Source organism: Lagopus muta, chromosome 4 (genome assembly GCF_023343835.1).
Source record: "Lagopus muta isolate bLagMut1 chromosome 4, bLagMut1 primary, whole genome shotgun sequence".
In the NCBI taxonomy this organism is placed as follows: domain Eukaryota; kingdom Metazoa; phylum Chordata; class Aves; order Galliformes; family Phasianidae; genus Lagopus; species Lagopus muta.
In genome coordinates this window covers 68,542,144-68,566,964 of record NC_064436.1, presented here as the reverse complement: position 1 = coordinate 68,566,964, position 24,821 = coordinate 68,542,144, and the positions used below count along the sequence as shown (strand labels likewise).

Below are 24,821 nucleotides of genomic sequence, written 5' to 3'. Positions count from 1 at the left end.
TCAAAGCAGAGGATATCCCAGTCACTTCTGAATCTAAAATCCAACCAAGATACCAGAAAATCAGAGGGGATTTTTACCTAATGGCAAACCCAGCCATCTGTTCTCATTCTGTAGGACCGGTGTGTATGTGCAAACCATATCACAGCCCCATCACACGGCACTGAAAGCATCACTTCTGGAACAAGTGAAGTGTTAAATACCTGTGCAGCTTTGCTCCCAAGCAGGCAGTGCCTTTTAAAGAGCCTGCCAAGGACTCCATGGTTAGTTTCTCCCTTTCTCTCTGCAATGGATCACACCATATCAGCAGTAGCATGAGTACAGCTTACAGATGTCCTATAAGACCAAGATCCTATGAGCTCCTACAAGGCTAAAAAGGGATGGGGAAGGACTTGCAGACAACACAAGAGTTTGGTGTTGCTGTGAAAGACAGTGACAAAGCACCAATTTCCACATGACTTCAGGAAGAAGCAGAGTGAGTTGGAGTGCCATGTAGTGTGCAAAGCTGCAACGCCATCAGGACCATGATGAAAACACAAAGAAAGCAAACAGGCTGCCCTGCTGTTGGTCTGTTGGCTCCTCTGCTGCTAAAGCAATGAGTAATTGCAAATACTCTGTTAGCAACGCTGGTTCTCAGAACTCAGTCATTGAATCAGAGATGGAAAAATGAGTGTAAGTGCTATTATATTACCAGAAATGGATTTCTGCTACTTCTTGCCAGCAAAATTAATGAGAATGATAAGTATTCACATCATTTGCAGAACGGGTCCTGATCAAACAGGGCAAGTCACGGTCAATAAAGACAATTCATAAGCAAAAAAAAGAGGATGTTTCTTGAGCAGCTTGTAACCTTTTCATCCAGCCCTGCAGAAGGCAGTGCTGATACACTCAGTGAGTGCAGCAGGAACTCCTCCTATCTCAGAGGATAAGTACAAATTGGTGCTGAATTGTTTATTTTTGAAAAGCAGGAGCCCAACTCTTATTAACATATCAATATGCCTCTTCTAAAGAGCTCGATATGCTTTGTAAAAGCCATTTTGAAAGCGGGTGATAAGGAGAGCTGTCTAATAGCAGAACGCTTCTGAAAATGCCTTTACTTAGGGCTTGAATAAAGAGTAATGAAATACAAATCTCTTACCTCTTCTGTCAGAGTTACCTGCAGAAAAAGAAAACAGAGGTCTCTTAGCAACCAACATTTTCCTAAGTGAGGATCAAAGACTGAAATAGCAACAAATGTAGTAACTGTCACCGTCTCCTTGCAAATCTTTTTATTAAAATATCTGCTCCCGAAGCCATGATATGGAAATGCATTCCAGCTTTCCCTCAGTCGTAAGAAAAAAGGTATAAAATGCACATTTGTAGCTTTGCTGATTAGAAGGAGAAACCTGAAAATTTATGACTTTACTTTTTGGTCTGTGAGCCACTGGGAGAAGCATTTCCTATTTTTCTCCTTTTCCATCTCCTGAGCAGCACTTAATGCTCTGATGACTGCTTTCCAAATTTCCCATTAAGATGAATGGAAAAGGCAGCCCTAAAACTAATTTTGCTCTTTGACAAATCATTTGAAATAAAGCAAGAATCAGCTTGGGCATTTGTTTTAGGGACTGACAGCAAGAGAGAAGCCTTGCTGATTCCATGGCCAACTCGCTGCAGTGCACAAGGAGTAACCAAGTCACAAAAACTCTGGAGGGCTTGGGGCTGAGGAGCAAACTGGATGAGTTCAGCAGTGTTCTGTGGGCCGTGAACGTCCTTCAGCCTCAATCTCAATGCCAACAGCAAAGACAACGTGATGGCAGACTCACCAGGCTGCAGTTCCCAGAAATGCCCAAAGGAAAAGGGTGCACTCAGCACACAGATGTACAGAGGAGCTTAGATCACCCCAAACTCCACATGCCTGGCGGTCACCTCTGCGATGTGCCAAGAGGGCAACGACAGCAGGGAGACCATATGGACATCTGTTCATCCAGATCTTTGAAAGATTAAAGCGGCCCAAGGTAAGGGATAAAAACTGCTAACAGAGGCGTTGTTGGATCTGCTGGGAAATGCAAAATTGAGACATTCAGTGCATGGAACAGCCTGATCGATGGCAGCTCTCTAGGAGCTGTTGGATGTCGGGGGGAAGTTCTTGACAGAAAGAGTGGTGAGGTGCTGGAACAGCTGCCCAGAGAGGCTGTGGATGCCCTGTCCATCCCTGGAGGTGTTGAAGGCCAGGTTGGATGGGGCCCTGGGCAGCCTGGGCTGGTATTAAATGAGGTTGGAGACCCTGCATGTGGCAGAGGGGTTGGAGATTCATGATCCTTGAGGTCCCTTCCAACCCTGGCCGTTCTGTGATTCTGTGATATCTAGTCTAAGCCTTAAATCTGTCATGTCAGGGACTGCTTTCTTGTGTCTGTCCATGTGCAGTGCTAAAAAGCATGCCTCGAGCCCATGGCTGGTGTCAAAGTGCAAATAACTGCTTTGTGGAGCAGCAGTACGAATAACCCAAGCTCTGTAGCTGATCAACATCCCAAAGTCATTTATTACTATTGCTTACACAAACCTGTTGAGGACCAACTTTACAGCCAGCACCTGGAGTCTGGGTGCCAGCCCTGTTTTGTGGTTCCAAGAAACTACAAAAGGCAATGAAATTCATCTGTGACAGAAGTGGAATGAGATTGTAGAGTCTGGTACACCCAACATCTTGGCAAGAAACTGCAGCTTTCAGAATCAGAATCACAGAATCACAAAACGGTGCAAAAAGCGTACAGTCACTCTCCATCTTTTTTATCAACTCCCTTTACATTCTAAAAGGCCCCAAGGAGGTCTTCCTGAAGCCTTATCTCTTCTACAGGCTGCTCTCTGTAGACTGGAACAGGCTGCCCAGGGAGGTGGTGGAGTCTCCTTCTCTGGAGATGTTCAAGACCTGCCTGGATGCCTACCTGTGCTACCTGCTGTAGGGAACCTGCTTTGGCAGGGGGGTTGGACTCGATGATCTCTGGAGGTCCCTTCCAACCCCTACAATTCTGTGGTTCTGGGACTGTTTTTCTCCCTTGTTTGAACTAAGGAGGGGATGGATCTTTTTGCACTTACTCACTTCAGCGTATCATATTGTTACACACTGCCATGGAATTTGCCCCAAAGTGTCTTCTCGTTCCTATTTGCTCAGCAAAACAAGAGAAGATGAAGAGGCTGGATGTTAGGAAACATTTCTTCTCGGAAAGAGCAGTCAGGCAGTGGCACAGCTGCCCAGGGAGGTGGTGGGGCCACCATTGCTGGAGGTGTTCAAGGACCATGGAGATGTGGCACTGAGGGACGTGGTTATGGGCATGGTGGGGATGGGGTTGGACTTGGGGATCTTAGCAGTCTTTTCCATCCTTAATGATTCTGTGATTCTATTCCATGAAACAAGCCCACAATTAGGGCAGCCTGGACCAACAGAGGTGTGCCAATTGGATGGGGCCAGGCTCTTTTTGGTGGTGCTCTGAGACAGGACAAGGGGCAATGGGAACAAACTGGAACCCGAGAAGTTCCATCTGAGCACGAGAAAGAACTTCTTGACTTTGACAGTGACAGAGCCCTGGCACAAACTGCCCAGAGACGTGCTGGGCTCTTCTCTAGTGATACTCAAAACCTGCCTGGCTGCCTTCCTGAGCAACCTGCTGCGCAGAACCTGTTTTTTGGGGTAGGTAGGAATGCAACAACTCCAGAGGTGCCTCCAACTCCTACAGCTCTGTGATTCTGTGATCCTATGAGCACGGCACCTACCGTTGTGGGATGCAGAAGAGGTCTCTTGCGTCGTCACCGTCGCGCTGACGTTCCTCTCGGTCGTCTCCGCTTCTGTGCTGGGCAGTGCAGTGTGCGGGGCAGACGGTGTCACGCTGGGTGGCAGAGAGATGGCCACAGAGGCAGAGGTGGGCACTGATGCCCCTGGAGTGGAGGCATTGAGGCTGGCAGTGGTGGCATTGGGGGAGATGCTGGTGGCTGTGGTTGTAGGAGGCTCCGACGCCGGGGTAGAAGTGGTCATCGGAGAGCTAACGGTGAGGCTGCTCACTCTCAGCGTCGTCCCACCATCAGGAATTGCTGTAGGAGCTTTGGTGGGGATCCTGGTGGAGGTGGGCACTGTTGTGGGTGGCTCTGTGAGGATGAGGAGCACAAAGGAGAATCCGTAAGTTACTTTTCTGGAGGATTTATATGCTATAGATTTGTGCTGCTGTAACTACAAGCAGAAAAACAACCAACACATCTCAAGTCTAGGAGAGAGAGCACTTTGCACAGCACGGTGATGCCAGTCTTACAAAAGCAGCTCACATACTGTGATGTAGGGAAGGAATAAGAATTAGTGCCCCTGTAAGAGAGGATCGATGTTTGCCATGGGAAAAACCTGCAGGTCCCATCTATGAGCACCTGCAGTTTGCCACCCTTGCAGCACAACTAACAGAAGGGGTGAATCACAAGAACAAGAGCATTTCCTCCTTCCATCCTGAAGAGGATTCAGGGGCAGAAGAGAGGAGACAATAAGCAAGGTTTACCTGTTGTGACATTGTTAGCACCTACGCTGATCAGGCCACTTCCAAGCAAAAGGACAAAGAACCATAGATCCATGTTGACCTGAGAAAAAGAGCAAAAAAAACACTTATTTGAACTGTTATCCCAAACTAATTCACACTGGGGATGCTGCTGTGTAAAGCTGGAAGGGACGAGTGAGCGTGTGGATGGAGTCACTGTATGCACGTGGATGGAAGGATTTATCTGGATGTTCATACATCCCCACCTGGAAAAGGAAATCAGCAGGGAGTTGATGTAACAGTGCACACGTCAGAGTGCCATGATGAAACCTAAATGCAATACACAGCAAGGAGCTGTGATCCTAAAGGCACAAAAGAGGGGAGGTTGGCTCACCTGCCCCCATCACCCATCTCCAGGACACCCACATCCCCTTTTTCACATTGCACTCAAGCACATGGTGGAGGTTTGTAGGTTATTCTGGATTTGGGGAAGCCTAATTCAAAGCCCCAAACAGCCATGCTACAGAGAATAACCCAAAGCAATCTGCAAGCTCTGCCTGTGCTGTGCATGCATTGTGCCGTGCATTTCTTCTCAGGAAGCGTCCTGAAAAATTAAATTACAGGATGATGACATCAGTAAAATTGTTTTTTTCCCAGAACAATCCCCAACCTTTCTCCCTCAGCCCTTTTAAATGCATGCTCAAAGTTTTTTTAAGGCGTCTGTTGCTTGTTTCTTCCTTCCAAAAAGCTCCTAAGAAACGGGTATGGTTATCTGCTCTGAAACAGGTATGGATCCAGAGGCAATCAAAAGTATGAGGTCGGATATCATCATCCAGCCCCAAGCTTGCAAGCCCCTGAAACAGCCCTTCCAGAAAGGGCTTCATTCCTGCAATCCCTCCTTCCTCTTTCATTCACCCTGCCTTGTTTGCTCTCGTCGTATCGATTCAAATATGCTTCACTTGAGACCCATCCCAAATTCTGGGCAAGGGGACAAGGCTGATGTCATGAAAGATGCAGCCCCACCAGCAGCATCCTCCCACCAGCACCACCCGCCTACATTCTTCGCCTCCCTCCTAACGAAGACATGGCAAAAATGGAAGTGATCAGTGGAGAACATTGCTGGCAGCACGGCGTTCCTTGTTGTTAGACCCAGGATGCAGCTCATCCTATGGCCACACTGCACAGGGAGGAGGGGCTCTTGCTTAGCTTGGGGAAGGGAAGGCTCTGAGGAGACCTCGTTGTGGCTTTCCAATACTTGAAGGGAATGTGTGAACAGGAGGGGGAATGGCTGTTTACAAGGGTGGATAGTGATAAGACAAGGGGGGATGGTTTTAAACTGAGACAGGGGAGGTTTAGGTTGGATATTAGGAGGAAGTTTTTCACACAGAGGTGGTGAGGTGCTGGAACAGGTTGCCCAAGGAGGCTGTGGATGCCCCATCCCTGCAGGCATTCAAAGCCAGGCTGGATGTGGCTCTGGGCAGCCTGGTCTGCTGGTTGGTGACCTGCACATAGCAGGGGGTTGGACTAAATGACCACTGCAGTCCTTTTCAACCCAGGGCATTCAGTGATTCTATGATTCACATGGGCTCTGCACATCCCACAGTGAACCCATTCTTGGAGAAACACATCTTCATCACTTCCAAACCCTTGTTAAGAGTTTGAATGATGTGAGCTGGCTCTTGCTGGTGAGAATCCCCATGAATGGCAATCTGTGCCATCTCCTGCTTCCTGGAGGCAGACAGGGACAGGCTGGGAGGAAAGGCTGGATATTAGGAAACATTTCTTTTCCCAATGAGTGGTCAGGCAGTTGGCAAAGGCTGCAAAGGGAAGTGGGAGAGTCCCCATCCCTGGAGGTGTTAATGAACCATGGAGATGTGGCACTGAGGGATGTGGTGGGGATGGGTTGGGGACTGCAGAGCTCTTTTCCAACCTTAACAATTCTGTGATTCCTGGACCAGCCCATGGCTCTTGCTGGAAAAGCCCAGAAAAGACAAGATGGGTGATGCTCTGCCGAGTGAAGAGACATCAGCAGTGAGGTACTGCCTGCCCCTCCAGCCCCCAGCATCGTGTGAGGGGGAAGTGGCACCAAATAATTGCATTTTGCTGAGCTTTGGCCTGGTTTTATAAAGAAAGCAAAATGCAGGTAGGCCTAGGTAAGCTCTAAGCAGAGAGGTGGTGGGTGCCCCATCCCTGGAGGTAATGCAGGACAGGGCTCTGAGCACTGATGGAGCTGTGGGTGTCCTTGTTCGCTGCAGGGAGTGGGACCAGATGGCCTTTAAAGGTCCCTTCCAACTCAAACCATTCTATGATTTGATGATTCTAACAGTTTTTACGGCTTTATGACAAGGCTGTGAATATGAAAAGCAAAAGGAACCCAGGCAGCCCCTAGGGCATCACCAGCTCATCAAACAAAACCCCTGGAGCTGCTCCTGTTCCTGGCCATCAGCTGTTTTATCACTGTAAAAATGGATCTGGAGGAGAAAGCAAGTACAAAATCCCCAAGGCAGGGCCAGCTCTGCCCCAGCCTCTGCTCTCTGCATCCTCCCAATCCCCCAGGGCAGCCCAAACAAATGCCAGCGGTTCACCATGCCCAGTTCCTAACATGACAAAAAAAGGGCCTCCAGAGCCCTACCCCAACACCAGAGCAACTCGAGCCTCCCTTCCCCCCCCCCCCCCTTCTGCTCCCTCCCTGCTGATTCGGAAACAGGGAGGAAATACTTGTAATGTTATCAACATAAACACAGCTCTTGGCCGGCTGCGGCATCCTGTGAGCGCTGCAGAAAAACACCCTGACGTCATGTCTCGGGCTCTGCCAAGGAGGAGCTGGGTTTGCTGGGAATGGGGAACTATCAGCAAGCAGAAGGGTTGGCTGGAGGTGCTCCCAGAAAAGCAGGAGGGGTTTTGTGCCCCGGGATTGGAGGAAGGTTGGGTTTGGGCTGCAGGATTGTGAAAACAAGGAGATCTCGTTCAGGCGATCGTCAGCGGGAGGGGGAGAAGATAAAAAAGGCAGCAGGAGCTTTGCAATGTAACAAGTGGTGGTGGTTTGTGCTGAGCTCGGCGAAGCAGCTCCCAGTAGGGTTAGACAAGAGCAAGTGCAAAAGGAAAGGGTGGCAGAGAGCCATGAGAATAGCTCAGCTGTGCTGGAAGACAATCTTGCCGCTCCCTCCACTCCCTGTCCCCTCCTGCTGCTCCTTTACATTGCTGGAGCAGCGGGTTTGTGCGCCGTCTGGCCTCTCCCTCCAGCCCCGTGCAGTGTCTGCCATCTCACTCCATCCTTTTGCAAAGCAGAGAAAGCTGACAAAGGGAGGAGGAGAGCTCTGGGTTGGCCTGCTGGGATCAGGCTGGTCCGACTGCAGAGTGCTTTCGCAGCACCGATTCCCGTCATCCCCAACTTCTGGCTTTGCAGCAGGCTGTGTTACAGCAGAGTTGGCCATCGTGGGACAGGAGCTGCTGCTCGTGGTGCTGTGCTACCACGGGGTGACTAATCCTCTGCATGCCTCTCCAAAGCTGGAGTGAAGGCTTTGATGTGTCACTGAGCATTATTCCCTCACCCCACCCTCTGCTTTTCCACTCTTGAACAGAAAAGATGAATCACAGCGACTATTCACCCTTAAAACACACTTGTTCGTTCTTCCTTTCTTCCTTCTTCCTTCTTCCTTCTTCCCCCCCCCCTCCCCCCCCTCCCCCCCTCCCCCCCCTCCCCCCCTCCCTTCCTCCCCCCCTCCCCCCCTCCCTTCCTTCCTTCCTTCCTTCCTTCCTTCCTTCCTTCCTTCCTTCCTTCCTTCCTTCCTTCCTTCCTTCCTTCCTTCCTTCCTTCCTTCCTTCCTTCCTTCCTTCCTTCCTTCCTTCCTTCCTTCCTTCCTTCCTTCCTTCCTTCCTTCCTTCCTTCCTCCCTCCCTCCCTCCCTCCCTCCCTCCCTCCCTCCCTCCCTCCCTCCCTTCTTTTCTTCTCTTTTCTTCCTTTCTTCCCCCCACCCACTAACGGGGGTCTTTCCGCCCTGCTTTCCCTGGTACCAATGCTGAGAAGGATGAGCTCAGGGCTTTGCTTTCTGCATCATCCAACACCTGCCCAACCTTCCATGGATCTCCACATCCTAAATTCCCACTCTCCATTCACTACAACGGAGTGTTCTTTCAAAGCAAGACACAGCAATCTCAATGAATGTGCACAGAAGGGGTAATTAGGGACCCCAATCCCACCTGGTTTTCTGGGGTGCAGAAAGCCTTTGTGCTGTCAGAGTGATGCTAAAAGGCTCTTCTGCTGCTACAAAGTGCAAATCTCCAAGTCTCAGCCTCACCTACTGCTGCACAGCCTCACAAATGGGCTTTTTAACTCCCCAAATGAATGGCCTATAGCGAGGGGACCAACACTGAGAGCAGCACTTGAGGTGCAGCCTCGCCTGTGTCAGTACAGCAGGATGCACCCCTCCTGCTCCTGCTGCCTGCACTACTGCTGCCACAAGACAGGATGCCACTGGCCTTCCTGGCCACAAGAAGAGGGAACCACAGGACAGGGGAGCCTTAAAGCTGAGAAAAGGTAAAACATGGAGAAAAATGGGAAACATGCGATGGAAGAGAGCTGTCGGAGATGGAGGACTGGAAAGCAAAGAGCACATCCTTACAGGCAGGAGTGGGGCTGCGTGACCCCAGCTTGATTCTCCAAAAACTGGAATAAAGAACTCAAATTGTACCGGACTGTTTACCGTTTTAAAGATCATATTTTAAGGTTTCTCCTTTGTTCCAGGCAGCATTTGTAATAGTGAGAAAGCAATAGGAAGATGCGTCTCATATCGCTGCTGATTGTCAAACCGGACCAATTGCTTTTGGTTTGGGAGCCAGGATGAAGCACAGCCATTATGATACATTTTGGAGAGCGAGCACGCAGTGCATGGGGAGGGAAAACAAGAAAACACCCAAATAAAACAACCGAAGGCAAACGCTGCACGGATCTGAGCTACGCTGCAAGCTGATCGAGCGCTGGGCAGCCACAGGCACAGCATCCTCCTTCACACAACGGTGTTGGAGGGGATCGTTCCCACGAGAGCTTTAAGATCTCCTCCTGGAGGCTGAGCTGCCAGCTTAGCACCGCTCGGCGACGCGGCGCTTTGTGCTTACCCTGAGCGCGGCCGGGACGACGGCGAGGAGCCGGAGCGGGGAGCAGCCCCTGCCAAAGCCCAATCCCGATATACCTGCGGTGGTTCTGCACCGCTCAACGGTTCAGCCCTGTTGCCACAGTAACACTTGTGGTGTAGCCGAGATCACTGATTATGAAACTGCTAATTAGGGTGTACTCCAGTGCTCAAATGGCTCCCTGTGAGCGATGTGACAATGGCGAGCGCGGCGAAGACGAACGCCACAAAGCAACACGTTGCTCAGCACTGAGGTGCTGCCTGTCCAGCAAGCTTTTGGGGAAGTTTTAAACAATTTGGCTTGTTTTCCTTCTGGTTACGTGCAAGACTCAGCAGAGCAGACCTTACTCTTTACATACATTTGCATTGTGTTGCATATATTATGCCCTTATTTGCAAGAGGACAGACGTAGAGATAGCCCAAGCGCGGTGCAGGGATGCATTCCCAGCCCACAGCCTCTCACATTAGGAAGTTTGCAAACGAGGTGAACTGGAGCTGAAAACATCTCCCTCCTTCGCTGCTGTACGGGACTGCCAAAAGCGCTGGAAGCACATCTTGTGCTCAAGGCTCCAAGAATCTAAGCTGAGAATCTGCAATGCTGCTGGATGCGAGCATTTCCAGCTCAACCTACAAGTAGGTTAGCAGAGCACACAGCAAGTGCGAGGAGAACGGCTCGGCAGAGCTGCAAAAGAGTGACTGCCGCCTTAAAGCAAAAAAGAAATGCTTGAATTTGGAGTGACGGGGTTCAGCGGCGTGGTGGTGATGGGTCAGTGGTTGGGCTTGGTGTTCTCAGTGGTCATTCCAACCTCAATGAATCTGGTGCAGCTGGAGGCGTCGTTTCTAACCCTCCAACAGACTCGTTTACAGGAATTAGGCTTTTAATGCTGTGCGCTCGTGTCTGCAGCGCACTGTAAGCCGTTCCGATGCGACCACAGAGAGAACATCTGCTTTTGTGAGCAATTAGCCAAATTACCGTCAATTAGGGGGAGTGCAGGTAAGAGCAGCGCAAGCAAACGTGCAAAAGGCAGTCCTAGGAGGAGGGATGTCCTGACGGTCCCTCTGACACGTTCCTCCTGGAAGCAAAGCTTTTCTCGTGTCCTTTGGAAGCCATTTCAATTCATTTCCAACTCCTGGATCAGCACATCTGCACGCGGAGCAATTTGAGGAGAGCCTTACGGTCACAGCCCGGAATCATCTGTGTGCAGACAACACTTGAGAGAGCCCAAATCTTCCACATTATACAACTAGAAGCATCGCAGAGGAAGAATCTGCAGCATGGAGCCAACGAGCGTGGAAGGAGTGGGATGAGATGAAGGGAAAAGAGCGGGTGCTCCAGAATGCCCAGCAATGCCCGCACTACCAGGATGCTGCGGCCAGCAGGCTTATGCAGAAGTCTTCTGCTCTTGCAAAAATATTGTCTGAAAAGGCTTGGGAAATGGTTCGTTAGAAAAAATAATGATATAGAAGCTACAGCTATAAAAACAGATCCGTCTCCCAAATATTTCCTCTCCTCAGCCCACGCTCCTGAACAACGACCAAACTCCTGTTTTGCCTCCGGTGGCTCTATTTCCACGCGGGTGTTTTTCTTTCCACGTGTTCTGGTCCAGAAGGAAGCCATGCTGAAGGGTTCAGAGCCCCACCACGGTGCTGGGCGCATCACAGGGTTATGCAGACCCATGATCACGCTCTGAAACAAAAAGGCAGCCAAGAAAGGCTGTTACTTTGGGATAAGTGGGGCTGATCTGAAGAGGCACTGCTCAGACAAAAGCCTCGGCGCATTTCCATGGTTACTGCCACGCATCCCCTGGAGCAGAGGATGTCCTTCTCCTGTTGCAGAAGATGCTAATAGCCAGCAGCTATGCACAGCATTTCACCGGGTGAAGGGCAGAGAAACAATCAGATCGTGGAAGAAGAAAATGCGCGTTTCTTTTTTGTATTTTTCCTGTTTTTCAGGACAGCTGTTGGGCACGATGGCTTTGCCATCAGACAAAGAGTCGTCAGTCCTTGGGGATACTGAAGCAGAACCTAAAAGAAAAATGCAGTTTCTTGTCCTTAGTGACTACATAATGGCCCAATGGGGTGGTTCACTTTGAGCCATGTTCTTCACGATTCACTCTGTATTTTAATCTCCCCAGCAACACGACTGCAGCACTGCCTGTGAAGACTTCCACAGCAGCCTTCAAAGTGTTCAGGGCACGGTGGGGAACAGTGACCAGCAGAAAATGGGCACAACCCAAGCAAAACCATCCCATGGCTAAGAAGAGAAGGAATCCAACTCCCTCTCCAAGCAATTGGAAGAGAAGAAGGTTACCAGGAGTAGTCAACATGGATTCACCAAGAGGAAATCATGCTTGACCACCCTGATAGCCTTCAGTGATGTCATCAATGGCTGGATGTCATCAATGGCTGCTCTCCCCCTCCTCAATGGGGGGAGAGCAGTGGATGTTGTGCACTTTGACTTCAGCAAGGCGTTTGACACCATCTCCCATAACATCCTTGTTATGAAACTTAGAAAATGTGGAATAGATGAGTGAATGGTGAGGTGGATGGAAAACCAGCTGACTGGCAGAGCTCAGAAGGTGCTCATCAGCAGTGCAGAGTCTGGCTGGAGGCTGTAACAAGCAGTGTTCCCCAAGGGCAAGTGCTGGGCCAAGTCTTGTCCAACATCTTCATCAACAACCTTGATGAAGGGACAGAGTACATCCAAGTTTGCTGAGGATGCAAAGCTGGAAGGAGTGGCAAGACACACCAGAAGGCTGTGCTACCATTCAATGAGATCTGGACAGACTGGAGAGTTGGGCAGGGGGGAACCTGGTAAGGTTCAACAAGAGCAAGTGTAGGGTCTTGCATCCAAGGAAGAATAACTGCATCCATAAGTACGAGCTGGGGGATGACCTGCTGGAAAGGAGCTCTGCAGAGAGGGACCTGGGAGTCCTGGTGAGCAACAGGTTGGCCATAAGCTAGCAGTGTGCCCTGGCATCGTGGGGTGCATTAACAAAGAGCGTGGGCAGCAGGGTGAAGGAGGTGATCCTCCCCCTCTGCTCTGTCCTGGTGAGGCCACATTTAGATCCTGTGCCCAGTTCTGGGCTCCTCAGTTCCAAAAAGACAGGGATCTCCTTGAAGGAGCCCAGTGCAGAGCCACCAAGATGATGAGAGACCTGGAGCATCTCCCACATGAGTAAAGGTTGAGTGGCCTGGGTCTGTTCAGCATGAGGAAAAGACTGAGAGGAGATCTGATAAATGTTTATAAAGATCTAAAGGGAAGTGGGAGGCAAATGGATGAGGCCAGGCTCTTCTTGGTGCTGTGCAGTGATAGGACAAGGAGCAATGGCCTAAAACTTGAACACAGGAAGTTCTGTACTGACGTGTGGAAGAACTTCTTTACGGACAGGGTGACGGAGCACTGGAACAGGCTGCCCAGAGAGGATGGGGAGTCTCCTTCCGTGGAGATACTCAAGACCTGGCTGGATGCTGACCTGTGCAACCTATTATACATCACTTTAGCAAGGGGTTAGACTCAACGATCTGAGATCCTTTCCAACCCCTGTGATCCTGTGAAGGCAGATTGGGCAAGCTGGAGCTGAAATGTTTTGTGAGATTGTTTCTATCTTGACAGCCAGGCTGCATTGTGAGCTCAGTTCTGTGCAACAACTCCATGGCTTTCCCTTTAGCTTTGCATGGGCAAAGTGCTCTCTGTGTTGCAGGAGCATCATGACAGGAACGTCATCTCCAACCTGTTTCGCCAGGAAATCCCCAGCCCAAACCACAACCAATTGTCTTTTGTCATCAAACCCACAAGAAACCACAGAGCACGGTGTGGTTTCTACATCCTCAGTGGGGACGGCTGCACCTGTGGGGCCAGTAGAGAAATCCCCTTCACTGGTGCAGGAGGAACTGTGTCTGTGGTGTAACTACAGCTCTGTTGTATGAGTTTGTAGAGTCACAGAATAACAGAGCTGGAAGGGACCTGCAAGGATCACCGGTCCAACGCCCAGCTCCACACAGCACCACTGTGAACACAAAGGAAGGAAAAGAAACACCAGAGCAATGGGAAGGCTCCTTGAGGACACCTGAGGGAGGCCACCAGGATGGGCCCATCTTCCTCCCCTCTAGATGGAGCTCCAGGAGAAGCCTGAGGTCCCTTTCCCAATACAAAGGAGAGAGGTTGAGCCTGCAACCCAATCTGCTTTGGAAAAAACCCAGGGTGAAAGCCAGCACATTGTCAGATTGGTGATTCCCTCCTGCAGCAATGGCCATCGCATCACACTCAGGACAAAACATCTCCCTGTCCTTCACTGGGGCAATTCTCAGCCCAAAATGGTGCCCCAGTGCCTGATGCAGGGGCAGCCATTGATACTGATGGGGTGGCTGAAAGAAATGGTTTCTTTGAGATTTTCAGAGGTTTAATTTGCACCAGGATCAGAGATATTTCATTCCGCCACGGATTCACAGCATCTCTGGCCATTTTGTGTGCAAAAGCACCAGCAGAGAATTTCAGGTTTCCTTGATGACAGCAGCCTGGGTGCGTATGAAAGAGACAACAGAGAGAAGGTAATGCTGGAACTCAGCTGTTATGGCCCATTCCCTTCTGCCAATAAACACCATCTTCCTGACCAGGCATTAAACATCACCTCATGTCACTTCTACTTTACTGATATTCCAACAAACATGAAGAACCTACAGCAGAGCTCAAACACTCCATATTAGCAAGCAATAAAGGCAAACCTGCAGCACCCAACTCTTGTATAAAAGCATCCCCCCCTGCAAACACACAATTCCAGCTGGACCATTGCGACGCTGCTCAATTTAACTCGCTGAGGCCTATCTGGGCTGACAGAGAATTCCACCCACCTTATTTCTATTTCTATACAATGGCCACGGACAGCACCAGAGACATCCCCATCTTTGAAAGTGTCCCCTGTCTCAGCCTTTTGAAAAGGCTTTGAAAAGCAGCGCTCCCACACAAACACCCCTTCCCACCACCCTCTTGCTAGCAGCATAATACACAGAAGGCTCCTCAGTCTTGCCATTAAATGAGAGATTCCCCTAGCCAGGCGTAAAATGGTACAGGAGCTCACACAGAACAGAGCTGGCTCTCTGTCCAGCTGCTTGTTGCTTTGTGAACACAAGACAAACCCTGTTGATGAAGCCCAGTGTTGTATTTGTCTGCTCGGTGGCAAAGCCAAACAAATTCATCTCATTTTGACCTCGCAAAACGCAGCCCGACAACAACCAGGGGCAAACCTGCCTCCAATCTGAACCAAATGGAGGATGCACAATGCACTGGTTTGGTATCCTGGCTGGCAGAGCGAGTCTGGAGAGATGGGAATGGACTCACTGACAGAGGGTGCAATGATGGGAAAAGAGGCAATGGTGTTAAACTAAGAGAGGAGAGATTTACAATAGATGTTAGGGGGAAATTCTTTACTCAGAGGGCAGTGAGGTCCTGGCACTGAAGATGCCCCATCCCTGGAGGTGCTCAGGGCCAGGTTGGATGGGGCCATGGGCAGCCTGATCCAGCTGGCAGGTGTGCCTGCCCTTGGCATGGGCTGGAACTGCATGGGCTTTAAGGTCCCTCCCAACCCAATCCATTGATGATCCTATGATTCTAAATTCCAGATTCTTTATCTCAGTGCTTGGTTTGCCAACCTATACTGCACCTCAAACCTCCCTGTGCCCGCATGGAGCAGGTGCAGAGGAAGAGGAGTGATTATTTGAAGACCCTCTGCAAATGGTGCTACAACCAAAGGCAGGAAAGGGTACCTCAGCTGGGATGGAAGCAAGAGATGTCATTCTGAGATGTCATTTTGCACATGGGTTGAAAATTGAGTCCTACCCATAGCAGTGAAGCAGTGGCACAGGTTGCCCAGATAGGCAGTGGGTGCCCCATCCCTGCAGACACCCAAGGTCAAGCTGGATGGGGCTGTGAGCACTGATGGAACTGTGGGTGTCCCTGTTCGTTGCAGGGAGTGGGACCAGATGGCCTGCAAGGGTCCCTTCCAACTCAAACGATTCTGCATCTTGTTGAGCATGTGCTACAGCAGAGGCAGATCTGCAGGCTCTGGTATGGGTGGTGCCACCTTCCCTCCCTCTCAAGTATCATGTGAGCTGAACAAGAGAATTCAGATCCAAGGTGCCCAAAGGCTGCAGTGCTGCAAGCAAAGCCTCACATCACAGCCAGCACTCTGCAGGAGCTGCCAGCATGCAGCATGAGAGTAAGCGCTCCAAAATCAGCCCACAAGATGAAGTGAGAGCAGGCTGATGGCAAACCAGAGCAGCCATGCACTGACTGGACTGGCAGCAAAGACACTTCGGTCCCAAAAGCACACTTTGCCCTATGTGTGATGTGCTGCAGGAAGGGAACAGCGCTTGCAGTCTCCACGTGATGCTCTCAGAGGCATTTCAGGTGCTGAGTGCTCCAACAGGAGCCGGAGGAACCAGTTACAAATGGCAGATGTTTATTCAGAGTCAAGCAACGAACATCAGCAGCACCCCTGACTTGTGATCCTCGGTGGCGTGGGCTGAGATTAAAATTAATGAGTTAAAAAATAAAGCAGTCAACCATGCTGCAAGCAAACCATCCCACCTCGCATCCTCAGTGCTTCTGAGTGCTACCAGATGTGACTCCAGACAGAATGAAGCCCCACCATCTCCCCACTGCTCTCTTTGGGCATGAAGGACTGCCAGCAGCCAACTACAATGGAACCATGGGCAAGGTCACATCCCACTGCTGGTCCTGCCCTGGGGACACCAAGGGATGGCCACAGGGATAAGGAGCAGCTGTGAAAGCTGTTTTAGTGCACAGAAGGAAGGAAAGTTTCGGGTGAGCTTCTTTAAGGATGCTTTAACTCCTCTCACCCCAGATTAGCCCCAAGGAACTCACCAGCAGCAAAGCCATCTCTCTTGCCAGGAAGTTGCCACGTCTGTGTCACACCAAACATCTGCACTTTTAAGCCCTGGCTTTTCAAATTGGATCAATGTGTTTGGAGGGGGGGGGGGGGGGAACATCCCAAATCGCTTGTTAGAGTTTCACCAAACAGAGACACCGTTTTTCCTTCCTCCCCACTCCAGCTCCTCTCTTCTCCTCCTTCTGTGGGCAAAGTGGTTTGAGAGATTGCAGGGGAAAAACAATAGTAGACTCATTAAGGATGGGAAAGACCTCTAAGGTCATCGTGGATGTAGAAACAAGGGAAGTGGGAGAGCAGAAATGTGTCATGCAAACAACAGGGAGTGCTGGGTACTTTGGCGTGAGCTCATAGAAGCAGCTTGGAAGAGGAGAGCAAAACACATATGCTTTGATGAGCGCATCCAAACACTGCTTTGGCAGATACTGCTTCTGTAATTGAAGATGTTGCAGTTCTGCGACAGGGAGCAAAGCTTGAGCCCTGTAATAGAAGAGGAATAACTTTACATAAGATAGCCCGGGAGGACTGGGTCCCACCAGCCAACATTTCTGCATGTGATTTACTGCCGTGGATTAGAGGGCTGCACACACTGCTCCTGCAGCAGGTCCGGCTCCTGGGCACCAGGCTGAAACCAGCTGGGCCAACCTCAGCCTTCCTCCCACGTTCCCCCGTGACCTTCCTGCCAGCCCTTCCCCAAAGCTACACCAAGGAAGCTGAGAAAAACAGCAGGGCTGCAGCAGGTAATGCGTTTTCCCAGGGAATGAGATGCTAAAATGCAGATGGAGGAAGATGCTGGAATCTCACGATGAACACTGAAGCATTTCCACTGCTGATCCAACAGGGTACTTTAAAGGAGACCCCACCATAGGAGACACAGGAGCCCTCCTGCTCTGCTCCTGGCCCTATCAGGATGCATGTGCTCCATGTCATCCCTTTCAACACCCTCCCAGCCCTCTGCCAGCTCTCAGCTGCAGCAGATTTTCCCCCTGCTGACACCTGTCCTCACTCTCACTCTGAAGATTAAATATTTCTTTGGTGGCAGCCAGGTCTAACGCATCTCAGACTATTGGTAGAGAACTGACACGCATTTCAAGTCTGATCCCCCACCAAAGGGGCTCCAAACATCCCAGCATCAGGGTAATTTCACACGTCTCAGCACCTCTGTTCTCCCTCCTCATTCAGTTTCTCTACTTAGATCTCAATGTGGGGCTGCAGACGCTTGAACAGAAGCCATGGAATGAGTTGATGATTTTTAAGGTCCTCAAATCACTTTATGATCCTATAATTCCATCCTTGGAGACCTTCAAAAGCCATCTAGACATGCTTATGGGCACCCTGACTGAGCGAGGGTTGAACCAGCTGACATCCAGAGGTCCCTGCCAACCTCACCCAATGATGAGACTGTGATTCAAACCCCAAAACCTTCATGTTGCTTTCCTAATTTCTCAGACTGACTCTCACTGGCTCCAATGTTAAGCAGCAGAAATTAGTGCTAAGGCCAGGGTGGGACTCAAGCAACATTTCCATCTATTTTGGATCTTACCAACGAAGGTGTGGCGGTGATCTTGGTACTTACAATCCAAGTAGAGCAGGTAAGTCAAACCTACCTCACACGAAAGATGTCACACTCAGCCACAAAAACACCAACCAACTTGTCATCAAGTCAGGTCAACCTCATCAAGACGTCCCAAAGGTTGTCCCCACCCATAAGTGTATCTACCCAGAGTGATCTACCCTTGGTGCATCCCCACTGCTCAGCATCAGTCCTGCCTGGAGCAGACCATGGCTCTACACTCCAGCAGCTGACAGCATCTTCATGTGGGGCAGTTTTTGCTTTTCTCTCACCTCTAAAGGTCTGAAACGTCACGAGAGCCATTGGTGCAGCACATCAAAGCTGGGGTTTTCCCAGCTTGGCAGGCAGGAGCTGAGCTTCACACACACAGGAGCACACAGGGCTATTTAACTGCACAAAGCTTGCAGGACCTAAGGGCTTGGTGAGGAAATCTGGCACCACTTGCTCCCAGCTGCTGGCAAGAAGTGGGTTCCTAGAGCAAAGTATTCCCCACCTCTGGTCGAGGAACTGGTTGCTTGCCCTGACAAGCTGGAATGCGGGTGACAAGCTGGGTAGACAAGGACAGCAAGGTGTCCTGAATCCCAGTCTTTGATTTCCCTGTAACATAGGTTGTACCTCACTGTGTGCAAGCTGCTGCCTCAGGGAGCCAGCTACTGTTTGGAGCATGCATGAATAATGGCACTGCTGTTTTTAACCCTTGCTGTGCAGCCACCTTCCCCCTGCCAGACCGTGGGAGTTGGCTGTCCAGCCTCCTTCCATCCATCCCAAACAGTGCAGGGATGAAAGGTGGCTCGATTTACAGGTAAGGGGCTGAGCAGGTCGAGGGGTCAGCTCCAAAATCCCTCCTGGCTCAAGCAGAATTGCCAAACGTTTTGTGCCTCCAGCCACGTAACCTGAGCATCAATGCAGAAGAGTCGGAAGAGCAGAGGAAGGAGGGGAAAAAAAAAAGAGGTACATCTGGATTAATGAAAGCACCGAGTGACAAAACAAAAGGATGAGTTCCTCCTCTTTCTTCTAACTCATGTGACTGCGCTGGGTCATCCTCAAACAGCCCTTCATGTTTTACTGCAAAAGGAAAATTGGATTTCAATTCTTAGCCTGGAAGTCCTTTGGCTGCACAAAATGAAAGGCAGCTATACTCAGGAAGTGAAAGAACCACAACCAGGAGCTAAATCCCTGCTGATCCAGGTCCCAGAGATCCTGCAGAACAATCTTAACAGAAGTGGCTCTTCTTCCCCTCTTTTTCCTCAGCAAGACTTCAAAATGAAAAGCACCTCTGGCATTTAGCTATCCTGTACCCACCAGCAGCATCTGTGGTTTGGGTGGAAGATCCCAAGGTTTCCAATGCAACTTCTTCCCCTCCACGCCTGTTTATCTCCTGTGTGGTTTTTGGAGCAAGGTCCATGTTGAGGCAGACAGAAGTGTGTTAATATTTTATTTTTAATTGATCTTTTGTAGCGTTCTGATCCTCTTTGGCAGCTCGGGGGGGGACAGGTCCCAGCCTGCTGCCGAGGGAGAGAAGAAGGTCTTGGGATTTTGCAGCACTCCCTCGCCAATGTTCAAAGCCATCTGTCCACCTCAGGCCACACCGTTCCAGCTGTTTTCAAGCAGGGCTCCTCATGTAATCAGGATGGCCTCGAGTCAGTTAAAGGCAGGGCCCAGGCTATATTTACCTTGGCACCTGACTGCCAATGCTCAGCCTTCCGGAGTCCTCCTATTTCCTCCCCAAGTAACGAGTATCCGGATGGTGGAGAGGGGAGGAATTATAGAATCACAGAATGGCCCGGGTTGAAAAGGACCACAATGATCATCTGGTTTCAACCCCTCTGCTATCTGCAGGGTCGCCAACCAGCAGACCAAGCTGCCCAGAGCCACATCCAGCCTGGCAATGGAACGAGGAATGAGGAACTCAGGTCTTTTGCCACTTGTACCCAAACCCTTCACCACGGCCAACAGCAGCAGTTTGTCACGGTGCTGGAAAACATCGAAGCTGTCAGAGAAAACTGAGATCCTTCTTTTCGGATGCCGGGGTCAGAGGGATTAAGCTATTTCCAAAGTTCAGATCCAAGGTCGCCCAGAAGTACTGGAGCTAGTAAATAGCGCCATGATTGTTTCATAAAACAAGCCCACTGCACTGGATTCACATTCAGAGAGCTGAAACACCTGCTGTACATTATTTCAGAAGAAATTTCTCTTGGGGGGAAAAAAAGAAACCACTCCTTGCTACTGCTGGAGAACACACCAACGCCGTGCTCCACAAGCCCTGCCCTCCCAGCACAGCATGGAAGGTGTCCAACTGACCCAGTTCTCAAAATCTGGGTGCGTAAGGACAAGACCTTATTATTTCCATTGAGAAAACATAATTCATGTGAGCCAAGGTACGTTTTTCGGCGTGTACGACTCACTGTCCTCTCCCAACCTATTGAGGGAAGCGCTGCAGCTCGTGTTCCCTTGGGGGGGACGGCGTTATCCGCCACGTAAAAGCCTAAAATGACACTGCCCTACAAAGAGCTGGGATAAATTGACCCCTCTGAGCAAACGGGTTGCCAAGCTTTTATCTTCCTTTCATTGTCAGCTGACGCTGAAGCGGAATAATTAGACGATACGGGGCTGTGCGAGGCAGCATTGGAAAGCCCTGCCTTGGCCACTCCATTGTGTCTGTAATGCCCACGTTGACTATTATACATATCTACTGACTTGGAAAGCTGCTCCCAGTTTCACACTCATTCCACGTAGGTGTACTTCTGTCCAATTAACGCTGGGGTGCATTAAGGCAATCAGTGGCGAATTTTGGATTGGGAAAACAAAAGGATTTCAAAAGGATGGGGATGATTCCAGCTGGGTTTTCTCATCCTTCATCCAGTCTAGACTTACAAGTCCCAGGACACAGATGACTTCCGTTTCTCCGCCGAGGTTCTGCCACAGCATTACAAAAAGCGCAATAAAGGGAACAATAAAGCATCAAGATGTGCCTAAAATTAGCAGTTTCCATAAACAACCTCAGTTTATAAAATCTCAAGTACAACAAAAGCAAAGAGCAAATGGGGCAATTATTTAAGAGTCGCAGGATAAAAGGAAACCTTGCTCGAAACTGTTATCGGGAAATCTATCTGTATTGTGTTTCAGTTTTGATACTGACTGAAATAACTTCCATGAAATCACCATTGTGCTGCTAAGAATTAGCTAAATTGAAGCAACATCCCATAATCGCCCTGCCTCGCCCGAGCAATAAATGCAAGAGCAGCCCACAATTGCTGGGTTATTTTCTGCCAAGTTGTAAACTCCCATGCATTTGGCAATGGTTTTCCCTTCGCACACACCTTGCCTTCTCAACACAGGGGAGGAGAAAAGGGATGAGATTATTTCAGTGCGATCTTCAGCTCTACTCACGCTCACGTTCTGGACTTCACGTAGCAATAAAGCTGTAACCCCTGGCAATGCAAGGGAATGGGTAATTTAGGAAGAAAATACCACAGCAGCATTTCTAACGATACGATTTGTAATATGGAGTGATATTTACCAGGCTGCCCAGGGAAGGTGGTGAAGTCACCATCCCAGGAGGTGCTCCAGAATCACGGAGATGTGGCACTGAGGGATGTGGTTATGGGCACGGTGGATGGGTTGGAGTTGGCCTCGGGGATCTCAGAGGTCTTTTCCAACCTTAACGACTCTATGATTTCATACAACAGCAGTAGCAGAAAAATACTCCTCCTGTTGCCAAGGAGGATTGAAGTGTCTTTTAAAACAATATTCAGGATTCGTTACTGAGAAGAGGCGCGCAGAAACTGGCAGGGGACTGGAGATTATGCAGCATCCAGTTTCTGCCGTCCCTCGCAAGTGGCAGAATTCAGAAGGAATTAAAGCTGTCAGGGGGGCTAAAATTGCTGTGAAGGACCTTTCCTACTGAAAAGCCATCTCCTTTCCCAAGAACGAACCCATTTGGGAAGGAGATGGATGTGCTCTGTGCTGCTCACAAGCGTGGACCCAAGGGAAGCCCCTGAAGTCTTGGTTAGGAGAGGACATCCGAGATAGAAATGCCTTGTCTGATTCGATTTCTCACCCTTGAGACAAGGGAATACCAGCCCTATAGCAGAGGATCAGCTAAAGATGGATATTGTAGCTCATACAGCCTCAGAAATAGACCTGCAGGCAGTGGGGTAATACACTGCACGCTGAAACTGGTGTTTCAAGGACAAATATAACCATGAAGTCAGCAGCTGCAGTGCTGCCGACGCTCTTCAGAGATGTAATGAATAATCTCTTTTTTTTTTCCACTGAGGTTAAATAACAGGTTTCCTTGTACAGGTTCTCCACACGAGCCCTATGGGATTAGGTCGAATGCTCAAACACAGCATCCTGTTGCTCAAGCACACCACAGACCTCAACTCCCTGCAATGCTGCTTTATCCAACACTGCAACCCTCATCTTCCCTGCCTCAAGCACCAAACCAAACTTCAATCCATCTCCTTCCTAAATGCCCTCCTATCTTTTCCCTCCTCCCACATCCTCCAACCTCTTGCTCTACCATCCAGTATATAGCTTTGTGGCAAAGCCACTCTTTCTAGGTAAGAAATTACCCTCAGATCTCCCCATTCCTCCTTGGAAACTCACATGCAGCCAGAGATGCTCATTTCCCTTCCTGTTAGCAGAAGCAGAACCGCGCTGTAGATAACAAGGCTGGTGGTTGACCACTTGTGGTGTTCAGGCCATGATTCAGAGCTATTAACCTCATCATTTAGCATTACCAACAGCCTAAATCCTAGCGTGCTTCTTTTCTTGACACCAATCTGCATGGATGACCAAGACCAGAAGAAAGGGGAAATAAAAGGTCGATAGCCAGCTATGCTCTGCCCAAATTTGTGACCCCAGCACACAGCACAGAGGGGGAAAGTTTTTTTGTGGGGGAAAGCAAAGGAAAAACTCTTCAAATCTCAGTGGAAGAGCACTCAGCTGCTAAGCTCCAGAGCTGACACCCTACTGACACGAGCCACTTTTGGGAGATGCTACGCTCTCAGAAGAGCAGTCGTTGCTATGATGGTTACACCCTTCTACATCTAGGAAGAGCCCAAAGGCTAACAAAGCTTTTCCAATTTAAAACACTACGGAGTAACAGAATCACAGCCCAGAAACACATTAACTCTGTGACAAATGGCTGTGACCTGTGCTAGTTTTTAATCCAATCCCTAACATCAGCAGCAACAGCCCACCTCCCTCCCAGACCTCTCAGCGGAAGGAAATGAAAACCAGATGACCTGGACAGGGAATGGATTGATTAGATCATCTCATCCTACCCATCACACAGCACAGGGCTGTTCCCTACCAGCAGCTCCCCAAATACTCCATCCTGACTCACTCAAAGAGGTCCAAAGCAATGGAGTTTCCACCTCTTCTCTTGGGATGCTATTTCTCCCTGCAGACTGAAACACCTCGCTGCCAGGAGGCCTTTCCTATCAGATTTTCCTCTTGAAAATATCTTCATTTCAATTGGCAGCTCCCACCTCCCCCCCACGTATGTGCATTTATGAACTACACTAATTAAACAGATTAATACTAAAAAGGAATTACAATTTAGGAATAAATTAGCGTGTTTTCCTTTTATCCTCTACAAAAAAGCCCAAGATGTCAAAGTAAGTCTGAGACTCTCTGACATCTTCCGTTCTTAAATTGGTCCCACTGCTCATAATTACACCTCCCCTCTATCCATACAAGTTAATTTGCTTTCCTTTCCTTTTCCCCATTCTTTTAAAGGCAGAAGGGACGAAGGCAGAGAAAAAAGGGGAAGGAGCAGAATTAGGGGAGAGAGAGAGGGATCATCCCTTTGGACCTGTCTAGCACATGGAAATGCAGGCTCCGAAGCCTTGTCTTATGAATATCCCTAATTCCATTTTAGATTGGCAGGCAACAGCCTCTTCACCTAAATATGGCAGGGGGGTTGGAGATTCATGATCCTTGAGGTCCCTTTCAACCCTGGCCATTCTGTGATTCTGTGAATACACCAACTATGCATCAAGGAAGAGAAAGGCTGACTTATGGCCAAACGGCAGCCAGCAGCTTCGAAAGTGAAGGACCAAGAAGAGAAGCAATGGGGAAAGATGAAGGTTGAATTGCCATCCTGGGCTCATCTACGCCAATGCCTTGCCATGCAAGTGTGTCTAAAGAAGGGCTGTAAGAAAGGACAGACTCCTCAGCAGGGTCTGCTGTGATGGGACAAGGGCAATGCTCTCAAACCAGAATGGGGGAGGTTGAGACTGGACCAAACCCTCCAACTCCAAACGATTGCACGACTCTATGAAAGCCAAAGGGAGCATTTTGGTGGGAGGGTTCAGGTGGAAGCTGCCACGCAGAGGGATGGGTGGGAAGCTCGTGCTGCAGAAGGGCTCTCAGTTTTGCAGAGTCATTTCCCACCCTTGCACGGCATGGTCTAACGTTGAAAAACATTCAGCTGACCTCAGAGTGTCCACACCTCCTGTGCCCTTTATTTTGCTGCTGGCTTCTGGGAAGTGCAAGACTGTCCCAAGGAAAAGAAGAGCCAGGAACTCGTGGAGAAGTGCCAAGCTTGGAATTTTGTTTAAAATACGCATCAGAAAGAGCTGTGAGAATAAATGCACGTTTTGAGTGCTCTACTGCTTCTTAATGGACCGAAATAAAGCGGTCTTGGAAATAGGAAATGCAAATTGGAGGGGAAACGTGGAGCACAACCAGGCAGCCTGCCCTTCCTTCGCTGCACGGCTCGC

General features: G+C 49.7%; 1 protein-coding gene across 2 annotated transcripts in view; it reads right to left on the bottom strand.

Annotated features, from left to right (window-relative positions):
- PTPRA (protein tyrosine phosphatase receptor type A) overlaps positions 1 to 24,821 on the bottom strand; it is a 553,533-nt gene that overhangs the window by 474,895 nt on the left and 53,817 nt on the right. For both annotated transcript variants that reach the window (XM_048943627.1, XM_048943626.1), the window contains exons 4-6: positions 4,506 to 4,584; positions 3,742 to 4,110; positions 1,136 to 1,153 (exon numbers count right to left, since the gene is read on the bottom strand). In XM_048943627.1, coding sequence (XP_048799584.1) covers positions 1,136 to 1,153; positions 3,742 to 4,110; positions 4,506 to 4,584 — 466 coding nt within the window. The remainder of the gene's footprint in view (positions 1 to 1,135; positions 1,154 to 3,741; positions 4,111 to 4,505; positions 4,585 to 24,821) is intronic.